At 33.6% G+C, this 16,614-nt stretch overlaps 1 protein-coding gene across 2 annotated transcripts in view; it reads right to left on the reverse strand.

Annotated features, from left to right (window-relative positions):
* The window catches only part of LOC132707144 (E3 ubiquitin-protein ligase MYCBP2), a 218,337-nt gene that overhangs the window by 171,677 nt on the left and 30,046 nt on the right, over positions 1–16,614 (reverse strand). For both annotated transcript variants that reach the window (XM_060678856.1, XM_060678855.1), the window contains 5 exons: positions 11,869–12,108; positions 6,272–6,466; positions 6,008–6,214; positions 5,810–5,947; positions 698–876 (listed from right to left, as the gene is read on the reverse strand). In XM_060678856.1, coding sequence (XP_060534839.1) covers positions 698–876; positions 5,810–5,947; positions 6,008–6,214; positions 6,272–6,466; positions 11,869–12,108 — 959 coding nt within the window. The remainder of the gene's footprint in view (positions 1–697; positions 877–5,809; positions 5,948–6,007; positions 6,215–6,271; positions 6,467–11,868; positions 12,109–16,614) is intronic.

Genomic DNA, 16,614 nt, shown 5'->3' on the forward strand with positions numbered 1-16,614 from the left:
TCTCTGCGATATACTTTCAGAAATACCTTCCTTAAATATTTCAAATGGTTATGGTTCAGTCTGTGTGATAGAAACCGTTCATAAAAAAAGTGAAAAACGAAAAATAACAATCATGAAGTATTAGATTTAAGAGTGGAATGTTCCAACTGTTGGTATACCTGACAATCATACAAAAACATCTCTGCGAAGTTGTATTGGTCGCAAATTACATATAATATTCTTTTCTCAACCTATATTATAGTTACGCCCTCTAATGGTAGGAATTCTTTATATTGACTTTTTGAAAAGCTTCCCAAAACTCTAATAATTGAGTGGTACATGGTGCTTTGAAGCTACCACTAACGAGAAACTACTATTTGCAGACCTGGATTGCTCGAGCGTCGGTTGGTGTATAAATCGAATTCACTGACGTAACCTCCTTATGTACAGTTTCAAGGGGGCGGAGCTCACCAATAAGTGTACCAGTAATCCGAGACATTGTTCTTGCCCCTACTTTAGCTCCGCCCCCTTGTGTGGTTATACAGTATGCGAGCCAGCTCTAGTTAATACAACAGGATGATTGGCGAAACGTTAGCAAGTTCGATTTATAAACAGCCGACGCAGGAAGAATCTAGAACATTTATAAATACTATTAAGGTAGCCTGTGGAAGTTTCGTTGAAAAATTAAACGAGAAACGCGCATGGTTTCGAATCTCACCTGTAATAAAGTAAGATCGGGATTTGCCCGCGGGTTAGAGTGGTGCCGTTGAAACTCAACGAGCAAGTGGAAAACGTGAACGTTGTGTTATCCGATCCCTTCACCGAACTCAAACCACCATCACCATTGTTAGTTCTACCACCGTGAATCCTTAACCGAATGGCGTATTTCACATTTTCCTGGTACAGAAAACAACTTTGTGAGCGAGTAAATTTGAAATAGAACACCCTACAACTTTTGCATATATGTTTTTTTTTAAATTGAAAATAGGTATGCCTGGTTTCTCTAAAATGTTTCTTCATTCAAATCTGATAACTCTAGAACTGGCCATCCAAATCACCTGCACTATGGGATGCATAAAAGAACAACTCTCCTTTTTCTAGCCCAGTGCAAACTAAAGAGGAATTATTGAATTGGGTCAACGATGCTTTTAGTACTTTAAATCCAGACGCTCGTAGAAAGATAGAACACTAAAGCTTATTAAGTGCTTGAACACAAATGTAACTTGTGATGACTTCGTTTATCTTCATTTTTAATTTTTTTGTGCTTCATGTTTTTAATGTCTTTCACTAATTGTTACAGCAGTTTGCTGTGTTTATTTTATTTCTGTGTATGTGTATGTGTATGTATCAACCAGTGTCTTCAAAATTTCGGCTCCAGAGATGAAAATCGAAAGACCAGCTAGTATAAAAGTGGTCACTTCTAGAGTCTCCAAAATCGTTTGTGATGTCAGTAAAACCAAAAACGTATAAAACTTTGTCAAAATGATTACTAACTAGAAGTAAATTTGCGTTTTCACTGACTTTTGATAAAAAATATGAAATAAGAAGAGGACTGTTGAAAATAAGTAAAGAAAAGGAATTAGTCAATTGACGAAAAATTCAATTTTGCGTCGAGTCGTGTAATAATATACAGGACATCTTCGCATATGATGCAATTGATTGGTAAATTTAGGAACGGTTCTGGTTTTTTCATTTACCATAAAAATGAGAGAAAAATGGTTTAAAGGAGTATCATTCAAAATATAAGAGCTATAAGATATCCAAGAAACTATTGGGATTAAGTATAGGGGAATCTTAGGGAATTTATCATGAAATTAACTCAGAAATTCAAAAATGAACTGATGCACCGGATGTTCCTTTAAAATAACGAAGTTATTGCTTTAACCATTAATAACAATAATATTGACGAATTAAATTTGGTAGCAAAAGGTTAAGAAAGTCAAAGTGGTACAGACTAAAATTTAGCATTAAATTAAATGAAAGGAACAGACAACACTTGGAGTAGGAGTGGAAAGGAATTGAGAGATAAGGAAACGTTTAACAACGTAGAAACAAGAAGCATGCATTTTTCTGACCCAAAAGGCCACTTTGCAACTTATTTTTCAGAGGCAAGAGAAAAGTTGATGAAGGATATAAATTTATCAATTATATTTACAATGTGGTTTGTGAAGAACCGTTTCAAATGCTCTTTTCGATGCTGTGGCAAAGATTCAAATCGCCAATGATGATTCAAAATTAAAGGAGCTCTCTAAAATTTTGCGGTCCTGAAATTTTGCAAAACGCAAAATAGGGTTATTTATACTATTTGTTTTGTCCGCGCGGGAACGGAGTTTGGCCGCAACTGGCACAGCAAGAAGTCGCAAAAATTACTCAAGACAGGATCAAAACATTTTTGATTACTTAACTGACCCAACCTCTCTTCTGGTCTTCCTTCCGGAGGGGCCGGCCCGTGCTGCGTCCTCTGTGCCTCGGGTGGTGAGGAAATTTGTTGATCACCACGCGTATGACCTGATGCGTTCAACGGCACTTTTTTAACCACACGATGAGAGCGACCGATTTAGCGCTTCACCGTGATTTTTAGTGGAGCGTGCGCCTAAGGGCGCTGGCGGGTATAGATGTCAGTTAAGCTCAAGACTTTAATACCGCGAGGAAGAAGAATAACTTCTTGATGCTGTACTCGCGGCCAATAAATAAATATATATATATATATATATATATATATATATATATATATATATATATATATATATATATATATATATATATATATATATATATATATATATATATATATATATATATATATATATATATATATATATATATATATATATATATATATATATATATATATATATATATATATTCATAAAAACCCGAAAAAATAATAAAATGAAAACTAAACACTATTTATAAAACTTAAGGATTATTCCTGAGTCGGTTGTTGTTCAATCGAACTTGCTAACGTTTCGCCAATCATCCTATTGGTTGCTTCAGGGAGGAGAGGGAGCTAAAGGTGGGACATATCTGGGATGACGGATTCTCTTATTAGTGAAAGGTAAAGACCTGAGTAGCGGTTAAGATTGTTTGGGTGCTGATAGATTTCTATAGATTCTCGGATTTTTCGTTGGTAGAAAAACTGATTACTTGCAAGAATTTTAGTTTTATTGAATAAAATGTTATGTTCGGTTTAAGGCTATTTCATGTTGTTTGAGCCTAGTTGGTATTTTGCTTCCGGTTTCTTAATGTATTCTTTGCCGCATATGTATTGTGATGGTTTTAAAATTGGTCGGTGATGTGCGGAGCGCCCTCTATTGCCAATTGTCGGAGACGAAGTCAGCGAAGGAGCACAGAGTGGTCAGTTCCTTTTTAGGGGACGAACTGTGTTGACGTCCTATTAATTGTTTTGTTCGATTTCGATCTGCTGGACCAGAGTCGGTACGACCGGTCCATACAATTTGTACTTTTGTTTTTCACGTATAGAAATACACTCCGTTAGTATAGTAAAGTGTGTGTATTGTTTTCGCCGCTTCTGAACCCGACGTGCTTTGGTAGAAACACATCCATCACAGTATGGATTGTTGTAGACTCCTGGTATCTCAAAAGAATCGAAGATGAGAGATTTTTTGACCAGTGGTAAATCTTGTTTTGACGATATATTTATAAATTTTTAATATGTGGTCAGTGATGTTTTGAATGTAACAGTGACAAGTGTCTTTGGAAGGTTGCGGTGGTATTTTGTAATGGAGTGCTTAATATCTCCAATGTGGAAATTATTAGAGAGAAGAGCAGTTTTAATTCTAGGTTCAGTGACTCGGGCTGACATAGTTTGATGCCTCTGTAACCAAAAGAGTTGATAACCCATAATTTTTTGGCAAGATTGCGATGTAACAATGCATTAAGGTATCGGCCTGTCTGTGCATGTTTTATGTAAACAGAATGACCAAATGTTAGGTGTGATTTTCTATTGAAGAATGTCTTAGAATGGAAGTTTCTAATTGAATGGTAAAACGTATGTTAGGGTATATACATTTTAGATAGATAAGAAAATCTAGTAGGGATTATTGACAATGAAGCCAAATAACAAAAGTATTATCAACGTAGCGGTTCCATAATTTCAACGTAGAATGCTTTTTTACTAAAGTACATATTCATTATTACAACATTATTACATATCTATTAAAATCCGAGTATCTGAAACCAAACCTTCGAATCTTTGAAAAATGCTTGTATGGAATATATTCTTCCTATAACGGTCAAATTTTTTAACAAACGTCCTGAACAGCCATAGGTTCTCCATTATCTCCATTAAGCCTTTGAGAATAAAGCCCTCGAAACCTTCCATATAAAAAATTTTAAAAAATATATGGAAACGCTACGTTGCTATTTGCTATTTGTCCTCATTGCCAAGAATCCCTACTAGAATTTCTTAGTCATTTAAACTCTATACACCCTAACATACGTTTTTCCATTAAATTAGAAATTAATAATAATGCCCTATTCATATATATTCTTATCAACAGAAAATCAGACCTAACATTCGGTCATTATGTTTACAGAAAATGTACGCACACAGACCGATACCTCAATGCATTACAGAACCGTAAAACTATTCTCAGCAAAGTCACTGAACCCAGAATTAAAACACCTTATATCTGCTCTTCTCTCTAATAATTTCAACATTAGAATTATTAAGCGTTCAATCACAAAACAAACTTCACCACAACCTTCCAAAAACAATGAGTCCGAAAGCAACCCCACAGTTGCCACTGTTATCTTGCTTTACATTGACAACAGTATTGACCACATATCAAGAGTTTTTTAAGAAATATAACCTCAAAGCCAGATTTACCACTTGTTCGAAAATATCTCAATATATTCGATCCGTCAAAGACAAAATTCGGTTTGAGATACCAGGAGTTTACAGCAAGAATACATCAGATAGACAGGACGAAAAATATCAACTAGGCTGAAAGAACATGAAAGAGCATTAAGGCTACGACAAATAAACTCATCAGCCGTTGCCGAACACAATCACGAGACCGGACATAAAATTTTATTCGATAAAACTAAAATTCTTTCATTTTTCTACCAATGAAAAATCCGAGAATCTGTAAAAAATTATAAGCAGCAACCAAACAATCTTAACCTGTCACCAATAGGGGAATCAGTATTCCGAGACAATGTTCACTCCCCTCTTTTAGCTCCGCCCTCCTCAATATATAAGTAGATACGGACTGAAATGTTTCAGTAAAGCTCTAAAATTTCCAACAGGTTGATTGGCGAAACGTCAGCAAGTTCGATTTATAAACAACCGAAGCAAGAGGAATCCAGAAGTTTTGTAAATAGTTTTTGCAGTAGCCAGTTCCCGTTACATATTCAAATCAGAACATGAGTGTACTCCTTTCGTCAGTGCGCTTGGATTGTCTAAAATGTTTTATTTCTTAGTGTTTATAATCATTTTATATTATCTGTTATCCATATATCAGTTGCAACGGTTGTTCTGTTTGTAAAATTTTTTAATGGGTGCATGGTAGTCAAATACATACTTGAAACTGTATAATGCCAATTATTTCCATGGCATGCAACACATTTAACCAAACAACTTTTATATTTAAATTTGTTCCATCCAATAAACTATTATGGTAAAGAATCTCTCAATAGTGTATACAAACAAGCACATTTTCGTAGGTACCTTTGACTCTCTTGTAAGGAATATATATCAATACCAACATTCTACAGCACACTACACTAGCACCACACTAAATTTCCAGTCCTATCAATGCTCATTACTAACACACGAAAACGTTTATCCTACTTACTTACTTACCTTTACTGAGACAACCCGATCGAATTTAACTTCAACAATATCGGGGGCAAAATCTTCAGGTCCGAACGAACCCGCAGCTATCTCCAAACTGTTCCACCTGTGGGCTGTATGGTTTTCCAAACCCGTCGACAAGCTGGTCTGTTTCCGAAAACCAAAAAATCTCAACTCTATTAACTCCGCAACGGTGATCAAACTTACGTCCTCCAAAAGCTCGAGTTCGTATTCGTAGTGACCTATACCGCCATATATCCCCACCCCGACGATCGAAATACCAGGTCGATCGACTTGGAAACATATCGCGTCGGGGGAACCATTACCGGTGTTCCATGTGCGAGACTGATTGGTTCTGGTAAATCTGGATGGAGTCATGTGCAGGATTCTTCCGCCCACAGCTTGCATGTCCTCCTAAATTAATCAAAACGGATATTATACGGCTGTCCCCAGCGGATGCCCCTCACTTACGTCCGATGAACTGCACTGATGCACGAGCTCTCCCAGGACTCGTGCCAGCAAATGGCAGCAATATTTCGACAGTTCGGGTAGCGATATCGTTACTTGCTTGCGCAATACTTGCAAAATCGGATCGGAAACCAGGTTCATGAGGCGTTCTAATATATCATTCCATTGCCACGTCAATCCGGCGTAATTTGATTCCATCTACGTCATATTTAATATGTGTTGATGCAATAAAATCTTTGTTTTTTGATCCATTTAAGTGGGTATTCAAAATGACCACACGAATTTCAAAAAATGTTTGAAAGCTGATGACATACATATTCTTGCCAGCCATCAGCTACAACCTACCCAAGGCTCTTTTCAACGTTTAAAAATGAGACAAAATAACTAGGTGAAGCTGTCACTAGGTCAGTTTCTGCATGAACATTTTTTGAAAAGAAAACATATGACAGCAACTATCTAGCGAGTAAAGCAGCTTGCCCATAATAAATTTTCTTTTTATTAAGGAAAAAAATCAATGAATCAATGCATACAAAATTTACTGTAATGAAATTAGCGCGGAGCTTCAGTACCAAAATTTAGTGGTACAATGGTATTTAAGCAACGCTAACAATTTTATAGAAAATGATATAACAAGAACATAATGTTGCTAAAAATAAAAATTGACTCTTTCTCTAGCGGCGATGAAATTTCCATAAAACGCCACAGAAAACATTAAGTTTGAGGATTGCCTTGCTTCTTATTCTCCGTCGAAAAGTTTCTGGCAATCTTGCCTCACTCTCTCCAATGTTGGGAGAAATTTTAGTTTAAATGCGTTCTTACAACTTTTTTCTAACGTTTAAAATTATACTTTTAGAAATATTTCAATTTCTACTAGCCCCTCTATAGCTGCGGTATATAAACGCAACTAAGCAATCTCTTATTTTACACAGAAAGTTTTTTAAATAGGAAACACAATTTATAAATGCAAAAAATAAATTAAAATCCACGATTTAGGTCATTTATAGTAGAATTGTCAACACGCAAGAAAACTACAGTTCAATTTTTATTCGATTTCGATTCAAATTCGAATTTAATCCATCATCAGTTAAAGATAAGTTATCTTATTACCTTTATTTTTATTTGTGTCTATATAAACGCCAATGCAAGTCCCAACAAAATCAGGTAGTACTTTATTACGATTTACGATACCGAAATGCAAATTTCTCAAATATTCCATATTATTCGCCAAATCGGTTGATATTCGCAAGACTTACATGGTTATACATAGTTCTGGATGTTGTTATACGTTCAATCACCAACTAATCTTATTATTATTATTTTGTAACTGCTCTTGCGAAGAACAAAATACAATTTTGACTTGATTTAGACAATATAATGCATACGTCACTTGACTAATAGCAATTGACAGCACAGCACACTCAGTTTTTTTTACGGAAATCAATGAAATTGAATGCGCACTTTCGATTTTGATTTTAAAAGTGCGTCAATTTCAAAGGTTAATTTCTCGCTGATTTGCATACTTTTTTTTTTATTATAGCATAAATCTTCAGACGGTGTTACAAAAATTAAGAAAGATAGTTGGCCCTAACTTGAAAAGAAATTGTCATAAAAATGGCAAAACTAGGATGTTCAAAGGGTAAGCGCATATAAGAAGAATTAACACTGCACAAAATTTAATAATAGTACCATAAACGTAATTCGGCAAGAGGTAAGGTCTGTTCATAGATATAAAAAAGTGACTAACCGATACGAATTAAGGAAAGATCCGGGCAAGCTGTAAGAATGAAATATGGCCGAACAGGGCCGTACTTTGCTTAGAATTTAATTATTTGGGGTTTTATTAGGAAAGATACTAAACAATATTTATTTATTTATGTATGTATTTATGTTTAAATCTAAAATAAAATTACAAATTATTTTTATTACCTATTTAAATTACTTAAAATTATTCACATAATATATCAGTATCATTATCGCTATCATCGCCTGTTCTAATTATTATTTGTTCTATATTATTAGCAATATGGATATACGATTGTTCTGCTTTTTCTATATGTTTAACAGAATTTGCCCAACTTTGTAGAGGGATGTTAAAAACTTCGGTGTCTATAAGTTTGAGGATATTGGAGTTAACACGGGAAAAAACATTGTTTGGTGCCAAACATGTTCAAAGGGATTAAATATACAGTTGTAAGGTGGAAGCCTTAAAACTGTATGCCCTAGATTTTTTGCATAATTATCACAGACGTATTTCTTTTGTAGGTTCAAGCTTTGTAGAACAATTAGTTGCTTTTTGGTATAATCTTCGTAAAAATAAATATTATTATACATGTTGTTTTGGATTGTTGCTTTTGTGTCACATGAGTAAGGGGTTTTAGTCAACTATCTACTGTGATAACTTGCATTGTCCATTACAATGACGCTATTAGGAGGAATGTTTGGAACTACGTTGTTTTTAAACCAACTTTCAAATAAATCACCGGTGGTGTCTTCATGGTAATCCAAAGAAGAATCTTTAATATTTTTCGCAGACAGAGAAAGTCCATTTGGAATCCAACCATCTTTAGAGCCAGCATGCAAAATAGTTATTCTTTTACCTCTTTTTGATGACGCGTTTGTTTTACACTTATAAGTTGAGTCAACCCAACCCTTTTCTGGGGTATCATAAGCGTCGAACCAGGTTTCATCCAAGTAAATCATTGGCCTTTGTTGTTCTCTGTAAATCCTAATCTTTTCTAGATGTTCCAGTCGCCATTTCCGAATTCTAAAAGATTCCATTAAAACTTGGCTTTTGTCATTTTTTTAATATCTAAAACCCATGTGTTAAATACACTTCCATAAGGTAGTTTTGTGACATTTAACACCGGTTTCATCTTTTTCAAGCCTCCTAACAAAGATATCTAATACAGGCACGCTTTTTTCCTCGTATAACTGGTGAATTTTTTGCCGTATTTATTTTGATCACTTTCATCTACGCTCGCTACACGCTTCTTTTTTTCCTCGCTGAAATGGGATAATTCACAATTTTCCATACTGTGGATGTTGGAATTTTCGTCAATGTGACCGTTTCTTCTAAAGATGCTTGCTTGCTGGCACCACGTTCAATGAGGGTGAAATAAACATTGTTTTTAACATCCTTAGTTTCAATAGCATCTCCTGAGATACACTAGACTCGCACATATTTTGCACAATTCGCACACGATACAATACACGCTGTATTACACACGAAATAAGAATGATAAACTAAGTAGTGTACCAAACCAAGGAATATTAAACACAGGTAGGTATAAAATTATTTTCTATTACGGACCACAATTTTACCTGAATTTAAAATTCGAAACTTTAGGTAATAATCTTGTTGCATTGTATGTTGATGACCACCCTTGGATAATCCCATGCAAAAGCAATTGGTCACTTTTTTATATCTATGAACAGACCATAGCTAAAATTTCAAGCAAAAATTTCTAGTCATGGTATACCTGCCTGTGTTCTACCCTTGTCTATTAAGGCCGGGTGTCGTACACTCCACAGAGATAGCACCAATTACCGGATAATTGCAGTAATTTCTACTACAAAAGCCGTTTTTAATTATATGGATAATGAACGATATTATTCTAGACTTAGTGAAAGTGTACCGAGTACCCAGAAAATGGTCTAGAATGTTTGTTGTTAAAAATTGTCAAAATTTTAAAAACAATTGAATCAGTTGTATAACACATAAAGAAAATATAATAAAATAATACTGGGAAAAACACAATACACTTGATATAACGGTACCATCACTAAGTAATTAATGTAGACAAAGGGTCATTTTCTGGTAGTAGAAATTACAATTTTGGCTCTGATGATGAAGATGTTCATCGTAAATTCGAACTAAAGGTGGTTTACTTGAAAATTTACTTTGGCAAATTATATTCTAAATTGCATCGATAGAGTTTTTGGACAATAGTTTATTTAACAAGTTAACATAATTGTTTCATATAGATTCACCTACTTAAAGAAAGAGCATGAATGCATCTCTGAGAATGTGCGTACTAATTAAATTAATAAATGCAAGGTACTACTGATTCTGCTTTTCATACTGCCAAGTAATATAATGGTCATCGTTAGTGACGACTGTCTTGCATTGATCATGGCAGAACAAAATCTGTTGAAGTATAAGTGGAAGCAAGATGAACAAGCTATTTTACTCTGTCTGGCATTTTATTACCGATTACGCCATCACAAATCGTACCGACTATATATGGATAGATTCATAGAATTACCCAGGACAAACCGACACTATGGGGTATTCCGAGTAAAAGCAGAAGGTTCTTTGTTAAATTAATAAACTGATATTATAAACACAATCCCAAGTTCAAAGTAGCGATTTTTAGTATTATTGTAACTTGAAACGTTCTTGTGCCTCTTTTTTGCAAAGTGAATTGTGTCTGTGTTTGTCTGTCCAGTATTTGAGATAACACCAATTTGTTTTTCAAAGCTTGCTCGAAAATTGTAATTAATATTTTCACATTTATTTTATTTTTTCAGTGTATAGAAAAAAAAGAAAATTTTTTGTTTTAAAATCAATTAATTAAATCACTTATTCAAGCACAGTATTGGTAGTTAATATTTAGAATTCTAAAGTGTCTATAAATTTTTTCTACTCAATTATTTTATAATAAAAAAAAAGAAAAATACATTATGTTTTGATTGCTGCTTTTATGAATTACGTAATAAAGCAAATTATTAGTGACTAATATTAATTTTAGTGTATTCATAACAGTTCTCTACTTAAATATTTTATTTGGTAGAAGTATGAAGTAGGAAGAAGTAGGTTTTTTAAAATTCGTTTTTGTAATCGACATAAACCCAAATTAATTATTGCTTTTCTGTATTTTACCTATTCGTGCAAATAAAATATTTATTGGGGAACAGCATGTCAAAACAGTAAAACAACAGATCAAATGGCGAAAATTGCTACAAGGGGAAACAATATAACATTGTCTTGAAGTAAAACCAAAAAACAGCGAACAAGTCCAATTCAGAAAGGGTGAAAATTTTAATTTTTAAGTATTCTGAAAACTTTATGCATTTAAATGGGCTTATATAATGAGACTTCTCTCTTGCATTTTTTTCATTCCTTGCTTATAACTAAAACGGCCAAGAGAAAATGGCCACCAGGGGGTGTGATCGCATTCATTAATTTTAAATCTGGCTTTTTGAGAAATAATGTTATATTACCGATTGCTGAAGTTCGATTCTTTTTCGTTAAATGGTTTTTGCTCTACCTCTGAAGGAAAAATGGTGGGAGATGTTCGAACGTTTTCGGATATAAATGTCAATAATTTGAGAGTCGCTGAAAGCGTTTTATCAAACCTGTAGTTGTTGATTGCTTATGTCGCCGCTAGAGGGTGTCTGGGTTATTTTATTTTAGAAAATTTATTTTGTATAAAAAATCATCAGCTTTTTCTAAAAAAATCCCAATTATGATTATAGCCAATATTTATAAAAACCGATCAAAAAATTAATATTTTGCTATAATTGTCAGTTGTCATCCCTTTCAAAATTTCCGCTTTAATTTGATTCTTTTTTTTGTTTTGTTTGTTTTTATTTTTTACCTGTGTCTTGTAACTCATTTGTTCGACGAGAATAGGATAGTGGTGCGAATCCGATACGCTCATCATCGGATGACCAGTATTGTCGGACGGACTCAGACCGCGATGTAAGGAACTCTCAGCGTTCATGCTGGTCCCGAGCAATGGAAAAGTGCTCCTTAATCGCACATTGGGAGCGCACAACGCGCACAACACCGCACTCAATAACATTTGTGAGTTTGACGGACTGTGAGGATTGTAATCCTAAAAGAGTAGAACAAAATCTAGCATTCTAGATTATTTTGCAAGAATACAAATAAAGTTAATTTAATGTGGGCTCAGCTATTCAAAACAGAGTTCGAGTAGAGTGGAATTGGAGTGGCGAAATGTCAGGCATAAATATCAAACAGCTGTACTGCCCTGTGTGTTTATAGATTTTATTATGTGCCTCTGCCAAAATATATATTTTAAAAATTATTTTCCATTATGAGCTTTCTTGAAGATGTTTACAAAAAATATAATGGTTATAACAGGGCGAACTATAAAAGATTTTTTTTCAAATATCTGGAATCAGTCAAAATTTATTTAAGATACTATAGATAGAAAAAAACATTTTGACTTTAATGTAAATAATTTCTTAGAATTCTATTTGTTGAAAATTAACTTAAAGTGACTAAATATATCAGTTGGGACTCTTTATCGACCAAAATATAAACATTTCATTGATGATTGTCAGAATATTTTCTCTTTTGAAGGTTCTAGTTTTGAGGAGGTGATAAGCGTCGGGGATTTTAATACTGGCTTTTTAAATGGAAACAATCCAGCCACTCCCTGTCTAAAATCATTTAATTTGTTTCTTGTAAAGAGTTGGTGTCCTCAGCGGTGTGATAGACACGAATTATATAGATAGTAATAGTTTTACATTTAGTGACCCTTCAATTTTTAAACCAAAACGCTCCCGAAATTTATTGGAGGTGTTTCAAAAATTTTTTCTTGGTACTTATTGATTAAAAAGCATAATATTCACCAAAAAGTTGATTTTACGATTGTCACGCCCCAACACAAGAAATAAGAGCCCCAAGCTCCTTGACTAACACGTAATTTGAAATTAATCATGAACGAAAACGACTTTGCCTTATAAAAGTTTTATAGGAGTAAAAACATAGCTTATTTTAGCATATATAAAAACCTCCGTAACTTGAAAGAAAAATAATGGGCAACAAAACGAATCCTAAAAAGCTGTGGCATACATTAAGTGATTTTAATATAAAAGCTAATAAATCGACCGAAATTCCTATACACTTGTCTGATCATCAAGAGATTAATACCTACTTTTCAAGTTTCCTGCAATCTACAGTGTGTCCAACTTAAGAACTGCCCACCCTTGTAAAATCTTTGTTTATGGCTCAATTTGATATTGATTTTTTTTTGTTGAATGGTATCTGAAAAATGCACTAAAACTTTGTATTGCTTATTTCTTCAACTCAAAGTCATGGCCAACTGAGACTATTTAATAAAAAAGAGAGATAATAGGGATTTTTTAAAAAATAAATCGGCAACGAATTCTTATTCAGGAGTACTTAGAACACAACTATACAAACTTTTATAATGTTTCAATATAGGGTGTTTGAAATATCGTTTGCGCCCCGCTTAAGACTGTACATCGCTGTAAAATCTTTAATTACGGATTGATATTAATAATTTTTCTTTTGTTGGATAGATCTTGCAAAAACGCACTAAAACCTTATATTTCTTATTACATTAACCTGAAGTCATATGGCTAACTGGGACTAATTTTTCATATCAAATATCGTGAAGGGCTATTAGGGATTTCTTAAAAAAAAATAGTGGCAACGACTACATAAAACCGAACTATACTAATTTCCATGAAGTTCGCTTAAGCATTACTCCTGTAGAATATTTGTTTATGGCTCAATGTTGATAATCGTTTTTTGCTGGAAAGATCATATAATAAATATTTCGATATCTTTTTCTCGAATACAATCCAATATATGCTTTTCTTCTGTTGATTACCAACTCTATACTTCAGTTTGATATTTGGTGTTACTTTGAAAATCTGAGGAAGATTACCAACCTTGCTGATCTCAAGATCCCAGACTAGGTTAGGTTTATAGAGAAAGTCATACTTTAAAATTTTAATCATTAATAGTCGTGATATATTTTGCACGTTAGTAGTGTAGCTCAAAGTCATTTCCGATTTTAAGCCGCTTTAGGTGTTCAATCCTCACTCCCACTCTATTACATTTACGTAATACGTTGATCAGTGCTACAGCACACAGTTCTGAAAAATATCTAGAGGTCTGTCGTGGCAAATAAATTGGACTTTTTTTAAACAATACCTACCCAAAAGCAATTTATTTAGGAAAAACATACTAAATTTTACTATGTGTTACTTAGAAATTTTGAGAAAAGGTTAGGTACTTTTGACATTTCAAATTTGGTTGTTTTCCAATGGTGATTTTGCGATTTTCGAGGCTTGAAAACTCTTTGGTTTCTAAAATTAATTAGACACTTACTTCAAATAGCTTTGCACTATTTAGTGTATGGGATAACCAATTAAGAACATCTTAACTAAGGTAAGGACATGATGGAAAATCCGTACCTCCACAAACATGGAAACCAAACCATTCATAACTGTTTGTTTATTATTATTTTATTGTAGTATTTATTTTATGAATGAATTATCGTGTCAACAAAAAATTGCGAGTAAAAATGTGGAACTATTTAAATAAGTTTAAATAAATTTAACCTAATTTTCCATGAAAATAAACAAAATACAGCACCATAAATCATTTATGTTCAACTGCCTTAAGATTTACTGCCAAATTTTTCGTCTTTCTCATTACAGCAGGATGTTAACGGAATGTATTGAATTTTGCTTTAAGCAATCAGTGAAAGTCCATGCAGTTGATCTTAATGGTATTATAATTCTTGGGCACAATTCTTGAAATATATAAATGTTGTGGGTAAATAACCGAACGTAGGTATGTTTCAATAAAATGCTCTTTAAAAATTACTATTTCAAAAAACTGGGTAATTATTACACATCTTACTATTGGTCGTGATAGATTGGATTGATAAAAATAGGGAAATAAGGGCAAGATTGTAACCTACACTTATTTTTGTCTTTTGTACTTTTTTTGTATTATTACTACTAAATTAATATCTAGTCAAAAATCGCAATAACAGTGACAGTAACCTTTAGCAAATTTCATTCTGGCATGATATTATCACATAGCTACTAGATATAGACACTGTGATGATATTTAAAAAATTTTGACAAGGCAATTAAAAAAAATAATAAGTTTTCAAAGAAACTTCCACAGGCTGCTGTAATACTATTTACAAAACTTCTGGATTCCTCTTGCTTCGGTTGTTTATAAATCGAACTTGCTGACGTTTGGCCAATCATCCTGTGGGTTGCTTCAGAGCTTAACTGAAACTGGACGGAGGGGTATGAACATTGTCTCTGATGACTGATTCCATACATTCAAAACATCACTGACCACACATCAAAAGATTTACCAGTCGCGACATCTTCGATCCATCAAACACGAAATCCCCTTTGAGGTACCAGGAGTTTGATTACCAGGAGATACGAAGAATACAATAGAGACACCAGACGAAAAATACGAGCCCTAACAACTAATTGTTCGGACGATGTACGAAATAATAAGAAAACATATTTATACTTATTTTAAATTGATTTTTTTTGCCTTTTCGATTGAAAAATGAAATCACGCACTTATTTTTATACCAAAAAGTGCTATCGTAATGAATTATTTTTTTTATTTCACATAAATTACATAACAAAATATGAAAAACATACCGAATTTGCTGACAAATAAATATTCGGACGCATTTAAATCTTTTACTTTAAATCGAACATTAATAAGAAGTAACATCACCTTTCGCGGCAATAACAGCTTTTATGCGTTTTAGCATGGAATCTACCAAAGTCTTGCAATATTCGGGGGTGAAAGTGTTCCAAATTTCGGTGATTTTTGCCTTTAATGCTGGAACTGTACGCCGAGGATTGTTACGCAAAGTCTTTTTCATCCGATGCCATAAAGTTTCAATAATATTCAAGTCGGGCCTACTTGATGGCCACGATAAAACTTTCATATTATGGTCCTCAAACCACTTTATTGTTGTTTTCGCAGTATGTTGAAATATAAAATTTTCATTTCCAAAAGTTCGTTCTATTGATGGCATCAAACTTCTTAATAAAATTTGTTGGTATTTTTCTGCATTTACAGTACCATCAACTCGTAGTTGCCAATCCCTTTACCACTCATACACCCCCATATCATAACACCCTGGGGAAATTTTACCGTGCGCTTTAGACAATCTTTGTGAAAGGTTCTGATTTTGTACGAATCACCCTTTTTCGAAAATCGCCTACACATACATCAAATTTTGATTCGTCGCTGAAGATAACGTTACTCCACGTTTCCGTTGTCCAGGATATTTTAGCTTTTGCCCAATCCAAACGTTTTTTCTTCTAAATAGACGTTAATAATGGTTTTTCCTTTGCCTTTAACAAAAATAGATCATAGAATATTAATAATTTTTATATTGAAACAGGAAAAATTGTAAACTTACCTTATAAAAACTCAAACCAGACTTAAGCATCCATTGTCTACAACATTCCCTGGAGACATTTAAATTTGCCTCGTGATTCCATTGGGCTTGAATTTGTCGTAAGACGCTTCGTCTGCTAGTTTTACAAATCTTCACCACAATTTT

The sequence above is a fragment of the Cylas formicarius genome, unplaced genomic scaffold (genome assembly GCF_029955315.1).
Source record: "Cylas formicarius isolate icCylForm1 unplaced genomic scaffold, icCylForm1.1 PGA_scaffold_9__14_contigs__length_23061073, whole genome shotgun sequence".
NCBI classification, from domain to species: domain Eukaryota; kingdom Metazoa; phylum Arthropoda; class Insecta; order Coleoptera; family Brentidae; genus Cylas; species Cylas formicarius.